Raw genomic sequence first — 22,040 nt, forward strand, 5'->3', positions numbered from 1 at the left:
TATAAATAGCTATATTATCTGAGAATTACGTTAAGTTAATAAAAAAACTTGACCTTGAAATATAAACCCTATTACCGGTAATCGTGATTTCTCCCTTTTGAATTAATTTTTACGAACAGAAATCGGGTCGGAGCACTATTCATTATGGTATGTATGATAGATAATCTAATTTTTTGTTTCAATTTTGCATGTATAGTCATCGATATTGATACAACTATTTTGCAGATAATTATTATTTTGCATTACAGATATATTGATTACCGATATTATATGTACTATATTTGTTTTTACATCTATATACTGTCTTTTTGAATGTATAAAATTGATAATGATAATTTTGATACTTGATAAAATTCTGTAACTGAAACTTGTCTCAATCTGTTGTTAGTTTTAATGAAAATCAATAAATGCCTTTTCTTTCGCAAAATTTCGATATCGTAATTTTTTATTTTATTTATATCGATTATTTTGATAAATCTTAATATTTATTACAGTGAGCAGCCTCATAAATCTGAATCTTGAAATATAAAAAAAAAAACATAGAATTGTTTTATTTTGTTGTTTTTCAGGATTCTTCGAAATGATCTATTAGAGAAAAGAAAATTTAAACTAACTGTCACTTCAGCTTATTAGTTGAAAATGTTATAATTTATTTTTACAACAGAAACGATGATATTTTTTATGAACCAGCAAGACTGAAATGAAAGATTTAAATCAATTTTCCTATAATTTTACTTTTACGTTTAGAAAATTACACAGCTTATCAAAGATAGCTTTTAAGGATCTTCTTCGAAATAAGTTATTCCTTTGAAAGTTATTTATTTATCATGTCTTTTTTTAACGGCATTTACAAATAAAGTGCTTTTATTACCCACTTTTAGCATTATTCTCTGTTATAATTATTATGGTTATTATAATTTTAACTTAAAGGCCTAAAATTAAAAATGACGTCCCTTCATTATATAAAGTAATCACAAGACATTACTTAATAATTTAGTACTATTTGATGAAAATATTAATACCGTTTAACAACAAAAAGTAATAAGTTATATTTTTTTTAAAAAATAGACTTCATATAAGACTATGCTCTCTCAAAATATGCAGTTTAATAAATTTATAATAAATAACTGTTTTAGATCAGTAAAAAAAAAAAAAAAAACTTATTATTGTAAATAATATTTTTGCGATAAGTTTTTAAAGTAACAATAATAAAGTAGAAATCATGCAAGTAAAAATGTCGAATATGAGTTTGTGGATAAAGTTGCTATAGTATCCGAGTTAAAGTATTAGAATAAGTTTAGTGATATAATCGGAAACCAGATATGTATTAATATAATTTAAAATGTTGCGATCATTTAATCGATTAATTTTTAATTTTGATGTTACAATTTGCTTGTGATAAATAACAAATATCCCTGGTGTTTATTTTTTAAGATCGAATCATAATTCTAGTTTAGAGATATTTATAGTGTTGATTAACTTACTTATTATTGTCTAAAGGATGTCCATCGAGGTTCTTAATTAATTAGGCAGATCGTAATTAACAACATTTTATTAACATAAACAACAACAATAGTAAAAGACAGAGCGCCGCATTAAAGCGACCGTATTAATTAGCTCGTACATATCAACTGATTACGTGGGTGGAAGCGTTAGGAACTTCTTTGCGCATGCGCGCGTCTTATATATTCTTTAATTTCTCCACATACACTCCCACCTTTTGAGTTTAATTAATCTTAATCACACTCAAAAATTTAATCTTACTAAACACTTATAAAATGAAATGCACTTAAACTTATAAAATGACACACAAATATAACATACATGTAACTTGAACAGAAAACATATACATATAAAAATTCACAAAAACATTTAACTTTTGACTTCTAATCTATAAAGTCTCTGGACAGGTCTCATAAACTCAGAATTCTCTGTCTTTACGAGAGCAAGCCTTGTTTTGCCAGCACGACCTGGAATTAATTTCAATACTCTAGCTAAATTCCAAAAAGCGCGTTTTTTATTAGCATCTTCAACTAAAACAATTTCACCGACCACTAAAGGATTATCCTTGAAATCTCTTATAGTTTGTTGACGTAACTGACCTAAATATTCAGTCCTAAACCTATTTCTTAAAGACTCTCTTACTCTTTGGAGATGTTTAGCTCTCTTACTTAAACCTTCCTTATCTGCCTTATCGATGTCTGTAACACCTGAAGAAGGTATTTCGTGCAGAAACATTTCTGGAGTCAAAGGGGAAACGGTGTCCACGTCTTCCGATACGTAGGTGATGGGTCTCGTATTAATTATTCTTTCACAATCACACAAAATTGTGACCAATTCCTCATAATTTAAGGAAGAGCGTCCTAATATCTTACGTAAAATTCGTTTCACCATTTGTATTAACCGCTCCCACCAACCACCCCACCAGGCGGCGGAAGGAGGGTTAAACCTCCACCGTATCTCATGCTCTGCAGCTTTTGAAGCTAACTTGTCCCATTCTATCGAATGAAGAATCTTTTGCGCACCAACAAAATTTGTTCCGTTATCGGAATATATTACCGACGGTCTTCCTCTGCGCGCAATAAAACGTCTTAAGGACTGAAAAAAGGCTTCCGTAGTTAATAGAGTTGCTAACTCTAAATGTATAGCCCGGTACACAGCGCACGTGTAAAGTACTATATAAGACTTTTTCCCATCCTTTAGATATAGTGGTCCGGCTAAATCGACACCTACAATTTCGAAAACAGATGCATCATTAACTCTAACTTTAGGCAAAATTCCAGGCGTGACATTACACTTTGTAGTATTAAATCTTAAACATTTTACACACTGTCTTATACAATTTCGTATAGTTTTACGACTTTTCAAAATCCAAAACTTTTCTCTTAAATGAGACATTATCATAGTAGTACCAGCATGCAAAAGTTCATTATGACAATTAATAATTAACAATTTGACAACTGGGTGACCACTAGGTAATATAACTGGATAAATGAAATTAGATTTATCTTCACGAAAAACTAAATTAGTTTCAGCTCTAATAATACCATCATTATCAAAAAATGGCCTTAATTGTCTCAACTTATTATCATTGATACCTGTAAAACTGTCCTTTTGTATCAAAAGAATGAGCCTTTTCTCTGCTCTATCCAATTCATTTACATTCAAAAACTTAGAACAGTTCTTACCTAAATTTCTACAATTATTATAAAATCTAAAAATCCAAGCTATCATATTTACAATTTTCTTATATGAAGAAAAATAATTATAATACCAATTATCATAAACATTATCATTTTTACTTAAATTTACAATGACAGATTTACGCAGTTCAGAGTTGACTAAATTCTCATCTGGGGCTTCAAAGGATTTTGGCCAATTTTGTTCGTTTTCATACAACCAGTTAGGCCCCTCCCACCAACGACGTTCAATAAGCTGCTCAGCTGAACAACCTCGCGAAGCAAGATCGGCAGGATTAAAAGATCCGGGAATGTGGCGCCACATGGTGTGAGAAGTCAAAGAACGAATTTCTTTTACACGATTTTGAACAAAAATACCCCAGTTGAGTTCCCGTTTTATCCAACTCAAAACTGTCGTTGAATCTGTCCAACAATAGATATCAATATTGTTAAGATTCAAATCTTTAATTATATTTGCTAACAATCTAGATCCAATACAACACGCAAGAAGCTCTAGCCTTGGTATTGTCAATGGTTTTAGAGGTGCAACTCTACTCTTAGCTTGCACTAAATTAACTTTAACAAAAGGTTCATTGGTACTTTCAACTCTTACAAACACACAAGTTCCATAGGCTAGCTTACTTGCGTCACAAAACACATGTAGACTCATCAAGGTATTTGACAAATCGAGACAAATCCATCTTGGAATCTTAATGTTCTGAAGCAAAGGTAATTGGATAAACCAAGATTTAAATTTCTTAATCAAATTATCAGGTAGTTTGTCATCCCATTTGATTTTTGAACTCCAAGTTTCTTGTAAAATTAACTTAGGTAATAACATTACCGGTGCCGTAAAACCGATTGTATCAAATACCTGATGAGCCACAGCTAACACTTTTCTTTTCGTAATTAATTCGTCAGAATTATCTGCTCGTTCAATCTTACATGACAAAGTGTCTTTCTCCGTGTCCCAAATAAGTCCCAAAATTGGTACATTTTTTGTAATAGATGAATCTTTAACACATAAATCAGGTAAATTTGTCTGCCAATCTCTTAAATTAAAATGACCCTGAGACATTATACATTGTGATTCTAAAATAAAATTTTGAGCTTCAGTTTCTGTACTTAGACTAGTTACACAATTATCTACATAAAATGATTGTTTAAGAATATCTGCAGTACTATTTAAATTTTCAGAAACTCGATTTAAATGGTAACGCAATGTAGCGGCAAGTAAAAAAGGACTTGAGGTAATTCCGAAGACTACCCTTCTGTGCCGATACATTTTAAGTTCGTCCGAATTGTCTTCACTGTACCACAAAAATCGCAAAAAATCTCTTTCTTTTTCCCGTATTGATATCTGTAAAAATGCTTTCTCAATGTCCGCAGATATACCCACAAAATTTTTACGAAATCGATTAAGAATAGACGGGATCATTTCTATTAAGTTTGGTCCAGTAGCCAAACATTCATTTAAAGATGGTTTTTCGGCCGACTTGGCTGATGCATTAAAAACCGGCCTTATTTTCGTACTAGAATTTTCCTTAACCACTGCTCTATGAGGCAAATAATGAACATTATCTACCTTTACATCGTTGGCCACTTCAATAATCCCTAAAGATGACCAATCCTTAAATACGTTAGAATAAGCTTCAAAATTACCCGAATTAATTAATTTCTTTTTCGTATTCAAAATCGACTTAAGTGCAATATTTTTATTATCAGGCAAAAGCGAGCTGTCTAAAACCCATGGTAAAGATATTTCATACCTCCCCTCCAAATTGACTCGAATCGTATTCTCGAAATGATTTAATGTTTCTTCCTCCAACTGAGTTTTTGTTTTGTCTATCTCTGGATCCGTAATTCCCAATGCGTCTAATTTCCATAAATCAGAAATGTTTCTATCCTTCACGAGAAGTGAAGATATGTAACAAGAAGCCTCGCTCTCCCCCTTTGGCATATTGCCAACATTTAACTTCCCAATTAAAGTATACCCTAGCCTAGTATGAATCGCACAGGGTCCTGCACTCAAGTTTTTTATTCTACCCGTAAATAATTTTCCGGCAATATCTGCCCCTATCAACAACTTAATTCCTTTATCAATATTACAAAATTCTTTGTCCAAATCACTTATTTTAATATTTAGTTTTCGTAACTCTTTAACCCAGGGGCCATATGGGATCTGTTTAATATCAGAACAGATTTGTTTTTGACTTAAAGCTTCAAATCTGCATCTATAACTCCTATCAATGCTACTTAATTCTACATTATATACATTGTGCATACTTTCTTCAGTTTCGACCCCACCAAAAAGTGATTGCTTAATTTCTACTTGTTTTATAGGCATATAACTCATACATTGTGCAACATCTTCAGAAATATAACTTCTCATACTACCAGTATCTATAATTCCACGAATTAACATTTCCTTTTTACCATTATGCACTCTTACAATTAAAGTTTGAAGCAATACGTCTGAGAGTTGAATTTGATTATTTAACGTACTTATGTTGTTTTCATGGTTTTCTTCATTCGAAACATTATCGATCTTATTTTTCGGATTATCAGGACAAAAAATAGAAAAATGTCTATTATTACAAATTAAACATCTAACATACTTTGCTTTGCAAGTATTAGCTCTATGACCCTTTTTTAAACAGACGAAACAAACGTTCTTTTTCTTAATTATTTCTTTTTTGGTTTCCAAGGTCATAGATGCTAATTCTCTGCAACTCTCAGATGTATGTGCTTTATCACAAAATATACAAATATTCGTATCAAATTTCTTAAACTTATTTATACATTCATTTTCATTTTTATTAGAGTTAAACAATTCACATGAAGAAGCAATATGTTTTGTTTCATACTTATTAACATACCTTTTACTATTAACATTTTTATCTGAAGAAAATGATTCCTTACTTAATTTTAATCTATATTCAGATTCAACTTCATTTCGTAAAAATTCTATTAACAAATCTAAATCAGTCTTACCTGACGTATCGGTCGCACAATTCTTTTGCCTTTCAAGTACCTGTAATAAATCCGTGGGAATAGCTGATTCTACCAAAGGAAATAAGAAATCTGCATATTTATCTTTCGTTAATCCCAGTGATTCAAGAGCTCTTAGTTGTGTTTGTAGTTTATCATATAATGTAGCTAAATCAACTTTAGATTTATCACTTAACACAAGTTTTAATAAGTCCCGTATGTAGACTTGCGTGAGAACACTTTCATTTCCAAATCGTGTTTTTAAGTGTTCAACAGCTTTCGTGTAATTTTCTTTTGTTGCTGGAAAACTCTCGATGATTAATCTTGCTTTGGATCCCGCAACAGTGCTTTGTATTAAATACTGGAACTTTTCCCGCTCCTGAATTCTTTCATCATCGTGTATTTTGCTGAATAAAGTCCAGAAATTAAGCCACTGCCTTGGATCACCCGTAAATTTCGGTAGTTCGATGTCAGGTAACTTATACGCCGTAGATGGAGACTTATTTGGTGTAGACGTATCATCACGAATCGGCGTCGTAGTTTCGGTTTTGGTAGTCGCCGATATTAGCTTTCCGGCTTTCACTTTTATGGCAGAAAATTTGTCGTAGTATTCCTCGGAAGCTTCATATTCATTGTTGTACTCCTGCTCCGTGCATTTTGCGGCTTGCATATTTCGTAGGTGTAAGTTTTGAGTATCTCGTAGCTGCTTACATTTTTCCATTAAAGTATCCAAACTTATTTCTATTTCGATGATATCCGGTGTCTCAGTTCGTATTAATCCTTCTAACTTATTTAAGGCTTTCGTAAAACTTGTCCGTGAAGCCGCTCGTAATTGTTTTGAAGCATCCATGCTTACGTAATTATAGTTTCTTTACTGCGTAGTTGATGTTTTCTTTTTACGATCCGCTTTGCATCAATTCGATGCACGTCCAGACAGGGATGCCACTATGATGATTAACTTACTTATTATTGTCTAAAGGATGTCCATCGAGGTTCTTAATTAATTAGGCAGATCGTAATTAACAACATTTTATTAACATAAACAACAACAATAGTAAAAGACAGAGCGCCACATTAAAGCGACCGTATTAATTAGCTCGTACATATCAACTGATTACGTGGGTGGAAGCGTTAGGAACTTCTTTGCGCATGCGCGCGTCTTATATATTCTTTAATTTCTCCACATATAGAATAGTAAATGTAGTAGACAAAAGTAATAATTAAAATGAAGTTAGTTTCTAGTGAAGGTGAATTTAGTTCATTCAAATTGCAAAATTCAAATTTTTAGATCTAAATTGAATTTACATAGCAAGCAACCATATTTGTTTAAACAATGGATTAAATGTCAACATATTTTTTTAAAGTGGCGGAATTTAATTAGCTTCAAAACGGTGTAACTATCCTTAAAAAAATTGTAAAAAAAGAAAAAGAAACATTTGTCTTTGTAATTGAAAGAAAAAAAAGTAATAAAAATAAAACTCTTAACATTAAAATTTTTAAAACAAGTTATCAAATTAATTAAATTAAATTTTTTTTTAACAAACTTTATTTTATTTATAGAAAAATTTCAGATTTATTTTTTAATGAATAATTACTTTAAATGAATAATTAAATTAAATGAATTACTTTTATATGACTATATAGTAAAATTTTATAAATTTAAATATTTGGGTTATTATTAAATCCCAAAATAATTAAATCAAAATAATAAACAATTCAAGATATAATTAGAAAAAGTGCATGTTAAATAAAATGATAAAACATTTGTGTAAATAAAGCCGCTTTAGAGTTAAAAAGAAATATTTCTAAAATTTTTCTAAGAAGCGAGAAAAAGAATACGAGAACGAGAAAAAGAAAAATAAGAGTTGTCGAGCGAGTTTCTTCAGATATCTTTTGGAAGGCACTCGCGGGTTGCAAGAGACAGTGGTCAGTCAATTAGTTTCGAGTTACTTAACACCCCTTACCCACCAAAAAAGTAGGGGAGACAGTGAAACGGGTTTTCAATTTGACAGCTTTGAATTATTACCCTCGCGGAGGGAGGCTGGAGGTGCACTATATTTTTGTTTCCACACTTACTGTAGGCTAGAACGGGAAAGAGCGGGCCTCTATATTTTGGTGGCCAAGGAAAAATATTTTCACTTTCTCTTTGCACCTTCCTAGCGTTTGTGAGCTGTGTTCTCTTTAAATACAAATTTGCAAAATGGGTTTCGGAGATCTCAAAACTGCTGCTGGCATTAAATCGCTTAATGAATATTTGGCTGATAACAGCTATATAGAAGGGTAATTATTTAATAATATTTCCGATTATTAAAGATTTAAACTTACTGACATAGCCTGCCACATCCCACATAATCAACAGTTTTCACATAGTTTTCCTTTTTCAGTTTCCAGCCTTCTCAAGCCGATACTACAGTTTTCCAAGCCCTTTCGTCGGCTCCTTCAGCTCAACACCCTCATGCTCTAAGATGGTATAATCACATAAAATCTTATGGCAAATCCATTACAAGGTAATTTACATTGAACAGATATTCTCTTAGTTTGCATTTAATGCGACAGCTCAAATTATCTAAGCCGAAGTTTTGAAGTCTGCCTTCTGTATTTAATATTAAGACACGTAATATCTGAAAAATAAACGTATTATTCGTTAAAACTATTTGACAGCTTATTAAAATACCTATGTGAATTTAATTTTTTAAATTCTTGTGTTTACTGGGTTTCTAGGAGACAAAATTAGGACATATTTTTTTTCTTATTTCAGTAAAATTGTACTGCGGTGGGCGTCGCAGGGTCTTTCATTTTTAAGGGTTATGAAATTTAAAAACTAAGCTATCTGAACTTCATACTTAATAAATCAATTTCTTATAACTGCAAAAAGATTAAATAATTTTTAACTTTATTGAGTTTAAATAGATTGTTCACGAAAATTTTCTTTTTGTTTGAAATATTGAAGGGGTTTTTAAAAAACTGAATTTATTGAAGGGAACATAACTACAATAATGCCCCTACAAACAGTTGTATGAAGACAATTGTAGTTTATAATTTCAGTACTACTCCTTTTTTTCCTGCACAGGTTATTGCCTCTGTTGCAAGGTCAATAGACATAAGTTAATTCAGTTTCTTATTCTTAATTTTATTTCTTTATGTGAAAGATTGTTTTTTTGCTAATGAGTTATAAAAATAAAATATCTAAATTTATTTGTGGGAAATTTTTAGGTACAAAATGAAAAAAAAGTTCTAAATTCTTAGTTTCTGTGTGTGCTGTATGAATTGTAAGTAATTTTGGTTGTTCATTTTTTATAGTCTCCCAGGGGTTAAAAAAGACATCAGTGCTTTTAGTGAAACTTCTAAATCATCTCCTGCTAAAGCTGCCAAAGCTGGTGGTGATGATGATGATGATATTGATCTCTTTGGATCTGATGATGAAGTGGTAAATAAATTTCTTTATATTATATATTACTTGAAAAGTACAAATGTTTTAAATAAAAAATATATATCAAATTATTTATTAAAAAAAATGTTTATTGAATATACATTTTGTAATTACTTTTCTTCTACATGTGTGCATAGCAATATCTATGCTGTGGTTTGTTATTTAATTAACTCAGTAGTTGCCTAAGTACTGTGTTGTAATGCATAATTTGTGACATGTGACTTATTTTGTGTTTGAAATGAGTGTCATCTATTTTATGCTAGATATTACACATAATAATGAAAATAAATATTGTAGTTTATTTTTAATCTTCATATTTTTACAGGACGCAGAGGCTGAAAAGCTTAAAGAAGAGCGTTTGAAAGCCTATGCAGAAAAGAAATCAAAAAGTAAATCTTTTTTATAATGGTGTATCTTATTTTAATTGTTGCTACAATATTTCCTTAATCAAAGAGCATGCCAAATTATATTTCCGTGAATTTGCGAAATTGGGCTTTAAAATACTAAAAAAAAAAAAAAAAAAAATTCTGTGTAAACAAAATAAACAAAGCTGTTTCTATTTTCAAAAAAATAAATGATTGTGTGTTGATCTGTTAAAATTTTTTACTAAAAGCAAGTAACTTGGAGAAAAATAAAATATTAATATTAAATAAAGTTGAATATTAATAATATTTAAAGGTAAATTGATTTACTTTTTGAATTTGAGGCTGGTAATGCTCACTGCTAGTATTATGTTCATTTTTAATTTGTTTTATTATATATGTTTTAAAATACTAAATATTCTTTAGATTTGAAATGTCATTCAACATTTAAAAAATGCTGTATGAAATCGACATTATCGTTTGTTATTTTTTTTATTGAATAAACTACTTTTTTATGCTTGTTTACCTTAAAGACTTATCAAACAAGGTTTAAAATGTATATAAATTTTCTTCCCCAGTTTATTATAAATATCTAAACTGCATTAAAAACAGTTTTAGTGCATTTATGAAATGTTGTATATTAGTTAGATTTGACATCATTAGATTTTTCATTTGTTTTTGTTAAATTTAAAGTAAACTTAATTTTTTTATTTTCATTAAGATGAAAATTGCTTTTGTATTTTTAGAATTTTATTTTCAAATTATTTTTTTTTAGAACCTGGTGTTATTGCAAAATCTAATGTTGTCCTTGATGTGAAACCTTGGGATGATGAAACAGACATGGCTGCTATGGAGAAGCAAGTACGAACTATTAGCTGTGATGGGTTAATGTGGGGAGTGTGTAAGTATTTTATTTTAATTTTCTGTACAAAATTAAGTATAATGTATTCAATTATTGTCTAACTTAGCTTAAATCTATTGAAAACACTTGCACATTTATATACAAAGTCTGCAATATGTGTACAGTGCGTACAAAACAACCACCCTGAATAACTTTTGATCTAATAATTGGATCTTCATGATCTAGGACTCAATCTTGATGATTTGAAAAAGTGACCTTAAATGTGCTAATAAATTAGTGCAGGCATTATAAGTTATGAAATCAGATTTCAAAACATCTTTTCTCTAAATAAATACCTTTTTTTCCCCTTCGTATTTCTGACCAACAAAATATAGGGAACAACATTTTCCTGGGATTCGAGAATAGTTTATAAGTATTCTACAGCTTTTCCTACCTCTTTTGCCTTCACTTTTCGTTTATCAATATGATCTTCAGCTTCATCTAATATTCCTTTGACCTTATCTATGATTTCTGCATCTGTCAGTGTTCCGCATGTTGCCGGGCAGTTGTCCACTTGTAAAAAAATTAAATCCAGATTTTATTCCATTCCCTTCTGGCAAATCTAGCACTATATTTTAACCGTCAACAGTTTCTCCTTCGTTACTGGTGCCTTAAACCTCTTGTTCAACATCTTCACAGCTATTCTTAAAATCAACTTTTTAAAACCATTTTGGATAGTTTTTAAGAGACATTTCTCCATGCAAAGCAGTAATTCTGATAACATCTAACAATTATTTTTGGAAGAGAACATTTTTCATCGATGGCATCTACAAGTTATCCCCTCACTTCCTGCCAGAATCATTTTATTCCTTTCTAGTTGAGGAAGTGCAAGGATGGTGATTGAAATTCCAAGAAACACCCCCAACCTGTTCATCCCTACTTCCTGTGGGTTCACGAAATTCATATCTGTCTATAAGTTCTACTGATAAAGAAGGTTTAGACATTTGTGCTCCATTATTAGAAATTTGAGATACGGAGCTTTTGAAAAAAAGAATTAGACATTATTACCATGGAAAATACATTGATTTTAGACAGTAAATGTAGGGAATTCTCACTTTCTCATTTGTTTTCGTAATTTTTTTTTTTTTTTTTTTTACATATTGCAGTTTTTTTTTACTTTTTCGCCTTGAATCGCTTATGAAGATAAAAATATTGTGCCACATTTTTTGTTTGAAAGTTGGCAGGGGTCTGTTTAGAAGAAATTTGGGTCCGTTAACGGACCCTTCACAAAATATCTTTTCATAAAAACGGACCCTTCACAAAATGATTTTTCTTATAATCGGACCCTTCACAAATTTGTTTATCTTCATTATTATTTTGTTAATCGAATAAACCCTTTCCAGGGCAGAAAACAAGAAAGATGTATGTAAACGAATTAAGTTTTGTCTTCGGCAGACGATTCTTCCATTATTCGTCCGAAATCAATATTCTGCGTTCAGCAGTATAGGCTAAATACCAAATATTTGTATGTTGCATCTCTACTTTAGAAGCAGCAATTGTTTATTTTTAAAAATTTAAATTTTTTTATTATAATTTTACAGTGCAGAGCATAATCTTGTACATGTTTACAATTTAAAAACTCCTTGAAAAAGTTTTTTTTTTGCAATAACGGACCCTATTTGCACAAATTTATAAAAGCGGACCCTGGTTGAAAGAATGTGAGTAATTTTTTCACAATTTCACGAAAAACGGACCTTTCACAAAATGTCTGGACAGACCCCTGGTTGGTGAAAAAGGTATAGGTCAGGAAGGTCAGAATTAGTAGACTTTTTATTTGCTTTGTTTTTTGTGCTTATTTCAAAGAAGAGAAATAGGATTAAAAACTGGAGCATGAGGAAAATAATTTTTAAGTTATTGAGAAAAAAATCTTGATACTAAATATTTTTGTAAGATTTCTTCCCAATTTGAGGCAGGGCTTGCATATCTCCTTTTATGTTTCAATTGACCCTGTGTGAGATTTATGGGAGAGTGGGTGTAGTTCCAAGATATAAACTGTCATTTTCCCTTTTGGAGTGGTTTAGAAACTCTTGCAAGTAATTGTAAATAAGTTCACTGTATAGAAACTTACTGGCTTCTGTTAAATTTTTAGTAAATAATTAAAAAAAATTATTTTAATAAATTAGTAATGTTGAAAATCACTTGGATTAAATTTATCTGCATTGGTGTCAACTTACTTAAAGTTTCAAAACTGTATTTGCAATGTACTGTATTGCACATATTGAAAAATTAACCATCTTATTTTAAATCAATATCGTTAAATTAATTTTATGATTTTAAATAAAATAGTTTTTTTTTTTTTTTTTTTTTTAATTTTGTTATACTGGTAGCCAAACAATATTTTGAGGATGATGATTTGATCCTTTCTATTTTTAACATTTAATTTTATAGTTGTTAGCATTTAATTTGTTAGAATTATGAAAAATTTGTAATCTTTGGATTTCTAGATTAAAAATAAATCTAATCTTGTGATATGCTTGGAAAAATTTTTTTCATTTAGTACACACTACCTCAAGGCTTTAATATAAAAGTATAAGGAAACTGTTATTTTTATATCTTCGTGTATATTTAGGGATAAGATGGGTTCAGATTTCCAGTTTAAAAACTCTTGTATTTCAAGGTGCTGCTAAAATTTTATAATTTTTTTTTTTATTTAAACTGTAAGATTGAGTGGGGACTATAATTTTTATTTACTTGATGTATGTTGCATTTTCTCACTCAAAAATTCATCCAAGTGTGTCTCTAGACTTAACTTTTTCTCTATTTTTGTATTATATAACAATTTTAATTATTTTTTGCAGCTAAACTTGTACCCCTTGCTTATGGTATCAAGAAATTGCAAATTGTCTGTGTTGTAGAAGATGACAAGGTTAGTAATTTTTCAAATTTATTATTATCTGGATTATTTCTTCATAAATAATAAAATATAATTAAAAAAATTAGAACCATATATAGTTGCAAACCAAATAAGAATATTTTCAAATTATATCATTGATTTGTTTCAAAATAAAATAAAATGATCAAACTAAACAAGAACTGTACAGCTAGTTAAAGACTTAGTGTGCTGAATATCAGTTTCCATCGAAGTTGCCCTATATTTAGAGGCATTAATATTTATGTAAATCGGGTATGCTGTGTTTTAAAACTAGTGGTAAGGTAAGGCACAAAATTTTGCTAGTCCGCTGACTTCCACAAATTAAAATTATATTCCAGTAATACTTTTGCAGAATTCTGCAAATTTAAAATTTTATGGTTAAAACTTCCACAAAATTCTGTTAATGAAATGTATTTTTCATCCTTTTTCTTCTGAGTTCTCTTTTAAGTACTTTGAGTTTTTTCTAGGGATTAATGAGAAATTGTAAAAAAAAAAAAAAAAAAAAAAACAGCTAAAACAAATGTGTATAATTGATACAATTGAAGGTCTTATATGTGGAATTGTCAAGGCTTTTACCTAGTCAGGAAAAGAAATTTTGGCGTATAATTTTTTTGACTTAATGAGTCACTACTTTTTTGACTTAATGAGTCAGTAACAGAGTTAATCATATAAAAATAACATTGAAAAATAAGCCTAAAAAATGTATAAGATTTTCTAATGAAAACATCTAATTTAATGTTTGAAATCAAAAGTTATCAAAGCACAAATGATGCACTTAGAAGGGAAAGGGGGATTATAAAATTGTGACAAGTAAGAAGTAGCGTGAAGTGCATTTCAGTGATAAAATAAATCAGAAAGTTAAGTATTACTTTTTCCCCAAAGTAAGTACATATGGTCATTGTTATGCTCACTAATGTCATTAAAACACTGTTTAGAAGTAAAATTTAATAATGTTGGTGTTTGGTTTCAAAATTGTTAATATGTCTAGGTAATGTAAAGTGACAAAGGGGTAGTGGTATGGTGAAGTATGACTGTTGCGGGAAGGCAGGTCAAAAAAATTTGGGGAGCAGCAGTAAGTATGTACACTGCTTCCCCCCGAATTTATTTTAAGTAAATGTACTATTCTTGACTTCTCGTAAAATGTACATATTGTTTAAAAATGAAGAAAAAAAATCTTTCTTACATTTGCTGTTATCTAGTTGGCATCAAATTTCATTTTAGAAGGTTTGCTCACTATGTAATTTCAAAAGTGCATTAAAATATGGAAACTCATTTCATTATTTTTTTCTTTTGCAGGTCAGCATAGATTGGCTTCAAGAGGAAATACAAAACTTTGAAGATTTTGTTCAATCTGTTGATGTTGCAGCTTTCCAAAAGATTTAGGATAACAATAAATTTTTCTAGTGCATTATTTGTTGTTATTTTTAAAGATGCATATTCTATTAGTTATCTTATTGCTATATTCAAGGAGGTATCTTTGTACCTTGAATGCCATAAGGGAAGTTTATTAATATTTTATTGTACTTATCACAACTATTTTTCTAAATATCTTATATCGTGACAATACAGTTAGCACATTTATAACTAACAAAATGTAATGTTCTGCTTGGTACTGTGTTATAATGGTATTCTAATGTACTCCTTTAGCTAATGCATTTGCACTTTTTACACAAGGAAATAAAAATATAACACACGTTATAAATTAAAAATTGAGGGCTTCAGAAATGACTTTTAGAACTTTCAATGTGTTTTTGGTCATGCGAATTTTCATACTGAAAATTGAAAGCTTGTATAGGTTTAAAGGACTGTTGGTAAATTACGAGTAATTTGGAACACTGTCAGAAAATATAGTATAAATTTGTATGAATTAATCTTCGGTTAATTCTGAAAAAGTCAGATTTGAATTTCTTTAAAAAAAAAAAAAGTTGCTAACTATTTTCTGAATAATTGGTTTTTGTAAATTTTGAAAAAACTGAATGGTAAGGGGATTTCTACAAATTTTATTTTATACCATAAGACAAGTTTTCATAAATGAGGGAGAAAAAATATATACTTTTTACGAAAGGTACAAAAACTTTTTTATATTTAATACTTTGAAACTTATTAAATTTTCAAGGTATACAAATAAGTCAGGTTTGCGGAATTTCGTGCTGCTATTGCGTATGACAAACAAAGAACTAAGCTAACTGACTGCATTCAATAATAGAAGGCTGGTAATTTCTGAAAAAGAAAAATTTATATTTAATTAACTGGGAGATGGAGAACAGGTGGTAGATTGACAAATAAATTCATAGGAGTTGATCCTTGTATTAGAAACCCTCCATGCCAAAGCCTCTTACATCTATGTGAGGTAATGTGAAGTTTCCAGTGCTGAAAAAAATTTTTGAAATGCAAATGGCTGGCCGGCCTACTTAAAATAAAGCACTGGGGAAGATATATAGTGCAAATAAAAAGTTTTTCATTTAAAAACTCGTGGTTTTTAATTGTGCATGGATTAGTATAATTTAGCAGCAAATTAAAAAATGTGTTATCAAGTAAAAATTCACGAATTATAGCTTAGATGAAATGAGATTATTTCAATAATATCTTAATCCTGTCAGTCTTACAAGGAAAAAAAACTTACGGACCTATCCAAATTTTAGGGCCTATATTTAAGTTCTTCAAGAACAACTTAAATTTAAGCAATCTCACCTAGATATACTACTAGGTGGAGTTGCGAGTGCAACTTTAACATTTTTATTAATAACTGACCTCTGATGTTTGAAGGTGACGAAGATCTGAGTCATGCTTTATATGCAGATGATTTAGTTATTTGCTCATCAGGTATTCATTAGAAAAAGTACGTCTTTATTAAAAGATCAAATGAAGCTCTTAAGAATCTTTCAGTTTGGTGTGATGTAAATGAAACGGAAATTAACTCTGAAAAAAATGTTATCAAACATTTATATTGAATCATTAAGACAAGAAAAAGGATTTAATAAAGAAAAAATACCGACTTGAGCGAGTTTCTTATTACAAAATATTTGAGTGTTACTTGTGATAAGAAGCTAACTTAGAAAAATCATATCGAAGAGATAACACAAGAAATGTTACAAAGAGGTTAGTAGGAGCAAAAAGGGGCTGTGATAGAGATACACTGATTTACAATGTGTATATTAAGCCTCTTGTGGCGTTTAGCGAATGATATATGTATCAAGTGCTACTGCCTGCTAAAAATTAATATATATATATATTATTTATATACCTATATTTTATTGGATGATGCCTGTCAAGCATACTCCCATATATTTAGGCCTAGAATCAGTAATGTATTAAATCATCAGTGAAAATATGGTATAATTGAACCTTTTCCATGAAAGACCTGCAAAAATACTTATTTCTAGATGTAAATGAAATTTTATAAAATAAATTAAAATAGTTATAAACTAATTCGACTTTGAATTCGTGTTAAAATATTCAAATCATTTAGGTGAAAAAAATCCTTAAAATATTTCTCTTTAAAATCTGTTGGTCATATAAGAAAATACGATTTAATAAAACGGTTTAACTATCGCTCCTGATTAAAAAATTTGAACTCTTCAAATAGGGATTATTTTAGTGCATATTTCAATATATCTGAAAAGTTCGTTTCCAAGTGTTTCAAATTGCTCCGATTTATTGCAGGACGAAATTTTCGTCAGTTAGGATACCGTGTGCTGTGAAATAACTTTATGGTTTACTAGATGGCAGCACTAGAGATTTTATGGTTTATATTATAATAAGTATTAAAAATTTATTTCCGACACAAAAATATATTATACTTTTTGAAATTGAAACAATACAAAAAGTATTCACATTATTTAAATCATTGGGATGTTTTGTTTCTTAAAAATCCTATTTAGCATTTCTATTAACGAAAGGAATAATTTCGCATGTAGGAATCAAGACTAAAGACAAAACGTGTGTGGGATTGATTATAAAAACCATAGCTTTAAAATTTACAACAGCTTTAAACGATACAAAAATAACAAAATTTTTTCGAATTAATCAAGATGATTCGAAAATATAGATTTTTTTATTCTATTTTGCTGCAAAATAATTTTCCGATTATTAATAAAAATAATTGTATTTAAAGTAACATAAATATTTATATATAGAAAATCTTTTTTTACAACAAGCGGTTTAGTAAATTTACAAGTTTTTATTTATAAATTATACATTTATATCAGGTAGCCTAGAAATATTAAGGAAAAGTTTGTATATTTTAATGGTGTTAGGTAAGAAATTCGAAATGGATTTTGGGATTAGCAGAAGTTTATAAAAAAAAGTGGAGGCGCCGGGTATCGATCCCGGTACCTCTCGCATGCTAAGCGAGCGCTCTACCATCTGAGCTACGCCCCCGTCGAACACGAAAGAGTATTATAAAATGATATACATACATAATGATAATAAGTATATCTATATTTTGGCCTTAATTATGGTGGCTAAGAGTTTGAGTATAGAAACTAAATATATATATGTATTGGACTATTCTTAAAAAGTCAACATACTTTCATAGTCTCCTTCTGAAGCACTCTGTCGTCTCTGAAAGAAAGAAAGTGCCATGTATTTAAGCATCAGTATTCAAACAACTTTTTTTCTCAATGTTTAAATTTTTTTACAAATATTAAAAAAAGAACAAATATTTGTTTCTTTTTACTATAAAATTCTAAAAGGAAGGCTTTGTAATTTCTATTATTCCCATTCCGGTAAAAAGTGAGAATATAAATGTGACTTAAATCTCCCCTTCCAACAAACCCACAAAATGAAATAAATCACAAAATGAAATAAATGAATAAAATAATAACAACATGATTAATTTATTCCATTAATTTAAGATACTCATTTAACTAAATTTAATTTTATTTTACTATCACAAAAAAGAAAACAAAAAAAAACTGTAAATTTGATAAAAGTAGTGTTTTTTAGCTGTGTAGAGGATAGTACAGTAATTCCTCTGTATCGGAATGCTTAAATATAAAAAGATTTCTCCAGCCAAAAATATATCAACAAATCTATAATATTTAAAAAGATGTAGTCGAAAAAATAATAAAGAAATCCATGTTTATTTGATAATAATTAGAAATCCATTTTTTTTTCTAACCACACACCTTTACTAGTTTTAATTTTAAGTTAAAAAACGATTTCAAAAAATTTAAAAGAATTTTTCAGTGATAAAAAAAGTTAAAACAAATAAATAAATTTTTAAATAAAAAAAAATCATCAATTCCCATTAAAAAAAAATAAACATTTTTAATAATTTTTAATAAATAATAAACATTTAAAATAAACAATTTCACACAAAAAAAAAAAAAAAAATGATTTCTTAATGTTCGTATATTCAAAATAAATAAATAAGAAATAACACATTTTTCAGTATTAAAAAATGGGAATTAAATCGTCATCCGCTTTGAGCGATGTTTTAATCATTCGACCATGCATTCAAATTATTCATGTGCTATTTTAATTTTAATAATAAATTAACTAAGACCTTGGGGGAGGGGCTTCTTGACTTAGGGGCCGCAGCTACGGCAACCCTGTTTATCTATATTTTAGATCAGTGGTCCCCTTGTTTTTTCGGCTATGGAACCCTATGGCTAAGTTGAACTTCTATTAATTATGTTGAAAATATTTGATACATTAGTAAAAAATTAACTTTTTTCATTGTATCGTTTTATCAATACTATAATGCCAGACAGTTAAAAAATTATAAAAATGAAAGACACAAAGAGCCGTGCTGGCTTAGGGGATAGAGCGCTTGTCTCCGAATGAGATGAGCCCGGTTCGAATCTTAGCGATGGCTGATCGATTCGAATTCCGCACCCGGCTCGCACCGGCCATGGCGCTATCGTAAAATATCCTCAGTGGTAGACGGATCATGGGTAGGCTAACCGTAGAAGGTTTTCCTCTCCATGCAACGCAAATGCGGGTTAGTTCCATTAAAAAGTTCTTCACTGAGGCAAATTTTTTCCCAATTCTTGTTCCAGGAGTTTCCATGCCTTCTGGGTTAGGTTCGAAATTACAAGGTTATGGAGTTGAACATTGGTAGACGTAAACCCTAAATTGGATCGACTGTTTAACGGTGGTTATAAAATAAAATAAAATATTTGATCCAGAAGTTTCCTTGTCTTCTGGGTTGGATTTAAAATTATAAGGCTATGGAGTTGAACATTGGTAATCGTAAGCCCAAAATTGGGTCGGCTGTTCAATGACGGTTATAAAATAAATGAACAAAAAATTAAATTTGTTTTATCTTATCGTTTTATTAGTATTTTTATCTCAAAATAATTTATAAATCTGGAGCGGCATATAGTTTTCTCATTTGATTTTAGTGTATGTATGAACTAAATGCACATGAGCCAAAACGTAGTACAATTCATTGAAATAAAGACGAAAAGGAACAAAAATGAACGTAGAGAAGGGCTAAAAGAGAGACATTTTTCTTCATAGTCAAATTTGGTTATTTTTATTCAATGCAAACTACTAATGCAATTTTTCATAAATGTGTTCTTTTCATTATTCATTCAATATATTGATATTAGAAAGAGATTAAATTTTATATTAGAGATTAAATTTTGTTTTTCTTTCTTCACAAACATTTTATTTAAATAATTTCGTAAAAAATAACGAAAATATTAAATAAATAATGAGTAATTAATCGGATATAAATTTAATTACAGGCTTCGAAAATTGGTAAAAAAAAAAAAAAAGAAGTCTTAGTTTCCTATCAATACTAATTTTACAGACGCGATTTATCTTTGCTATTTGTTTTTCTTTAAATACATATATACTTACCGAATATCACAAATACAGTTAATTTTTTTTTCTTTCCAGAAACAATAATAAACCTACGTTTTAATACAAAACAAATAAATAAAATAATAAGAAAAATAAAAATCAACAAGCTTCTCACAGAGTTTTTATTATTTCGAAAATACAATTTTTTTTCCAGAAACATATCACAATTCAATTGCACTCTACATCTTTGATAATGACTTAGTACAGTGTTTCCCAAACTTATGACTTTTGTGTACCCTTTCTAAATTTTTCGTAACGCTGTGTACCACTAATAAAGAAATGAGTGTATTTTTTACTGTAAAAAAAATTGAACAAAAGTTAAAAATCACAACTGGCTGTTGACACCACTAATTATTAACTGCTAACTCCTCAAAAATATAGCAAATAGAAAAATACGTAATCATAAATTTTCATGGCTAGCTTTTTTTTTAAATAAGTTTGTTTAAAATTTTCGTTTATTGCAAGATATTTCGCATAAGGACGCGTACCCTCGCTAAACTGTTCCCGTACCCCTGGGGGTACGCGTACCACACTTTGGGAAACACTGACTTAGTATATCGTTTTGGCATTTTAAACATTGTAATCTTAACAATTTAATCATTATGATTGTATAAAATAATTTAAACCTTTACTAATTTCAAGCCAAAGTACACAATGTTGAAGGAGTTCACTTTTAAAACAACATGTTAACAATATGTTCTGTAATCACTTTACCTTTAATATATATTTTTTAAACAATTGTCGAAAGAAAAAGTAAAAAATTGTGCACATTTCTGGTCACAAATTAAGATTCAATCGATGAAAGAAAAAAATGCTATCGGAGTCAATCGAATCACTGTGATGATGAACATCAACAACTGTTTGGTTGCTAGGTGAAGACCCACCGCTTTTATCCTACGATTTTTAACTAATTCAGATGCTTTTAATCCTGACTTCCTCTATAATTTTTCGTTAGATTTCGATTACGCTTTTACTTGCCTAAACATTAATTTGTAACCTCCAATTCAATTTTTATATTTTTTTAAAATTAATTTTTTACAAAGATTATAAAAATATTAAAAGCAATATTTGCGGAATACTCAGGTTTTATTCATAGAAATTAAATTATACAATTATGAGTAGAAACATTTTCAACATACAAATAATGAAAACAAAAATAAATACATGCTAGTCTACAATAAATAATGATCCATGTTTGTAAACAATTAAATAAATTTCATCAATTAATAAAAAAAAATCTTTTGTTTTGAGAATGTGCTATAAAAAACGAGGTATGGCTTTTTTTCTCCAACTGAACTACGCTGGGTGATATATATCTAGAAAATATTGATATTTTTTTTGATCATTATGGTAACGATATTTTAAAATAAATTCTCACTATATTTTATATTTACCACGTCTTTTGATAAATATCGAATATACGAAAACAATCAGTAGCAATAAATTTCGAATACGATTATGTATTGAGAATAATCGATAATTAAATATG

The 22,040-nt window shown here is 29.3% G+C and overlaps 2 protein-coding genes and 1 non-coding gene across 3 annotated transcripts; 1 reads left to right on the forward strand and 2 right to left on the reverse strand.

Moving 5' to 3' along the window:
* Positions 1 to 1,872: 1,872 nt before the first annotated feature.
* Positions 1,873 to 7,020, reverse strand: LOC147813798 (uncharacterized). The gene is made up of 2 exons (XM_087160109.1): positions 6,174 to 7,020; positions 1,873 to 5,255 (listed from the first exon to the last, which is right to left on the reverse strand). The coding sequence occupies exons 1-2, from the start codon at positions 7,018 to 7,020 to the stop codon at positions 1,873 to 1,875; spliced, it is 4,230 nt and encodes a 1,409-aa protein (XP_087016235.1).
* Positions 7,021 to 8,325: 1,305 nt separating this feature from the next.
* eEF1beta (elongation factor 1-beta) lies at positions 8,326 to 15,146 on the forward strand. Its single transcript, XM_016052960.4, has 7 exons — positions 8,326 to 8,450; positions 8,555 to 8,677; positions 9,471 to 9,597; positions 9,926 to 9,989; positions 10,738 to 10,863; positions 13,662 to 13,729; positions 15,032 to 15,146. The coding sequence occupies exons 1-7, from the start codon at positions 8,371 to 8,373 to the stop codon at positions 15,116 to 15,118; spliced, it is 675 nt and encodes a 224-aa protein (XP_015908446.2). The 5' UTR covers positions 8,326 to 8,370; the 3' UTR covers positions 15,119 to 15,146.
* A 2,896-nt stretch (positions 15,147 to 18,042) lies between these two features.
* Positions 18,043 to 18,115, reverse strand: TRNAA-AGC (transfer RNA alanine (anticodon AGC)). Its single transcript has one exon. It is a non-coding gene; the product is annotated as a tRNA-Ala (tRNA).
* Positions 18,116 to 22,040: the final 3,925 nt, after the last annotated feature.

Source organism: Parasteatoda tepidariorum, chromosome 3 (assembly GCF_982258835.1).
Source record: "Parasteatoda tepidariorum strain Cologne lab strain chromosome 3, Ptep-v5.0, whole genome shotgun sequence".
NCBI lineage: Eukaryota > Metazoa > Arthropoda > Arachnida > Araneae > Theridiidae > Parasteatoda > Parasteatoda tepidariorum.

Excerpts from the sequence above, each read along its gene's own strand:
- LOC147813798 (XM_087160109.1), bottom strand. The coding sequence starts at position 7,020 with ATGGATGCTTCAAAACAATTACGAGCGGCTTCACGGACAAGTTTTACG. Across the intron at positions 5,256-6,173 it reads TTGTGCGACCGATACGTCAG|GGGCAGATATTGCCGGAAAA; the intron begins GTAAGACTGATT and ends AGTTGTTGATAG.
- eEF1beta (XM_016052960.4), top strand. The coding sequence starts at position 8,371 with ATGGGTTTCGGAGATCTCAAAACTGCTGCTGGCATTAAATCGCTTAAT. Across the intron at positions 8,678-9,470 it reads TATGGCAAATCCATTACAAG|TCTCCCAGGGGTTAAAAAAG; the intron begins GTAATTTACATT and ends CATTTTTTATAG. Across the intron at positions 9,598-9,925 it reads TTGGATCTGATGATGAAGTG|GACGCAGAGGCTGAAAAGCT; the intron begins GTAAATAAATTT and ends ATATTTTTACAG.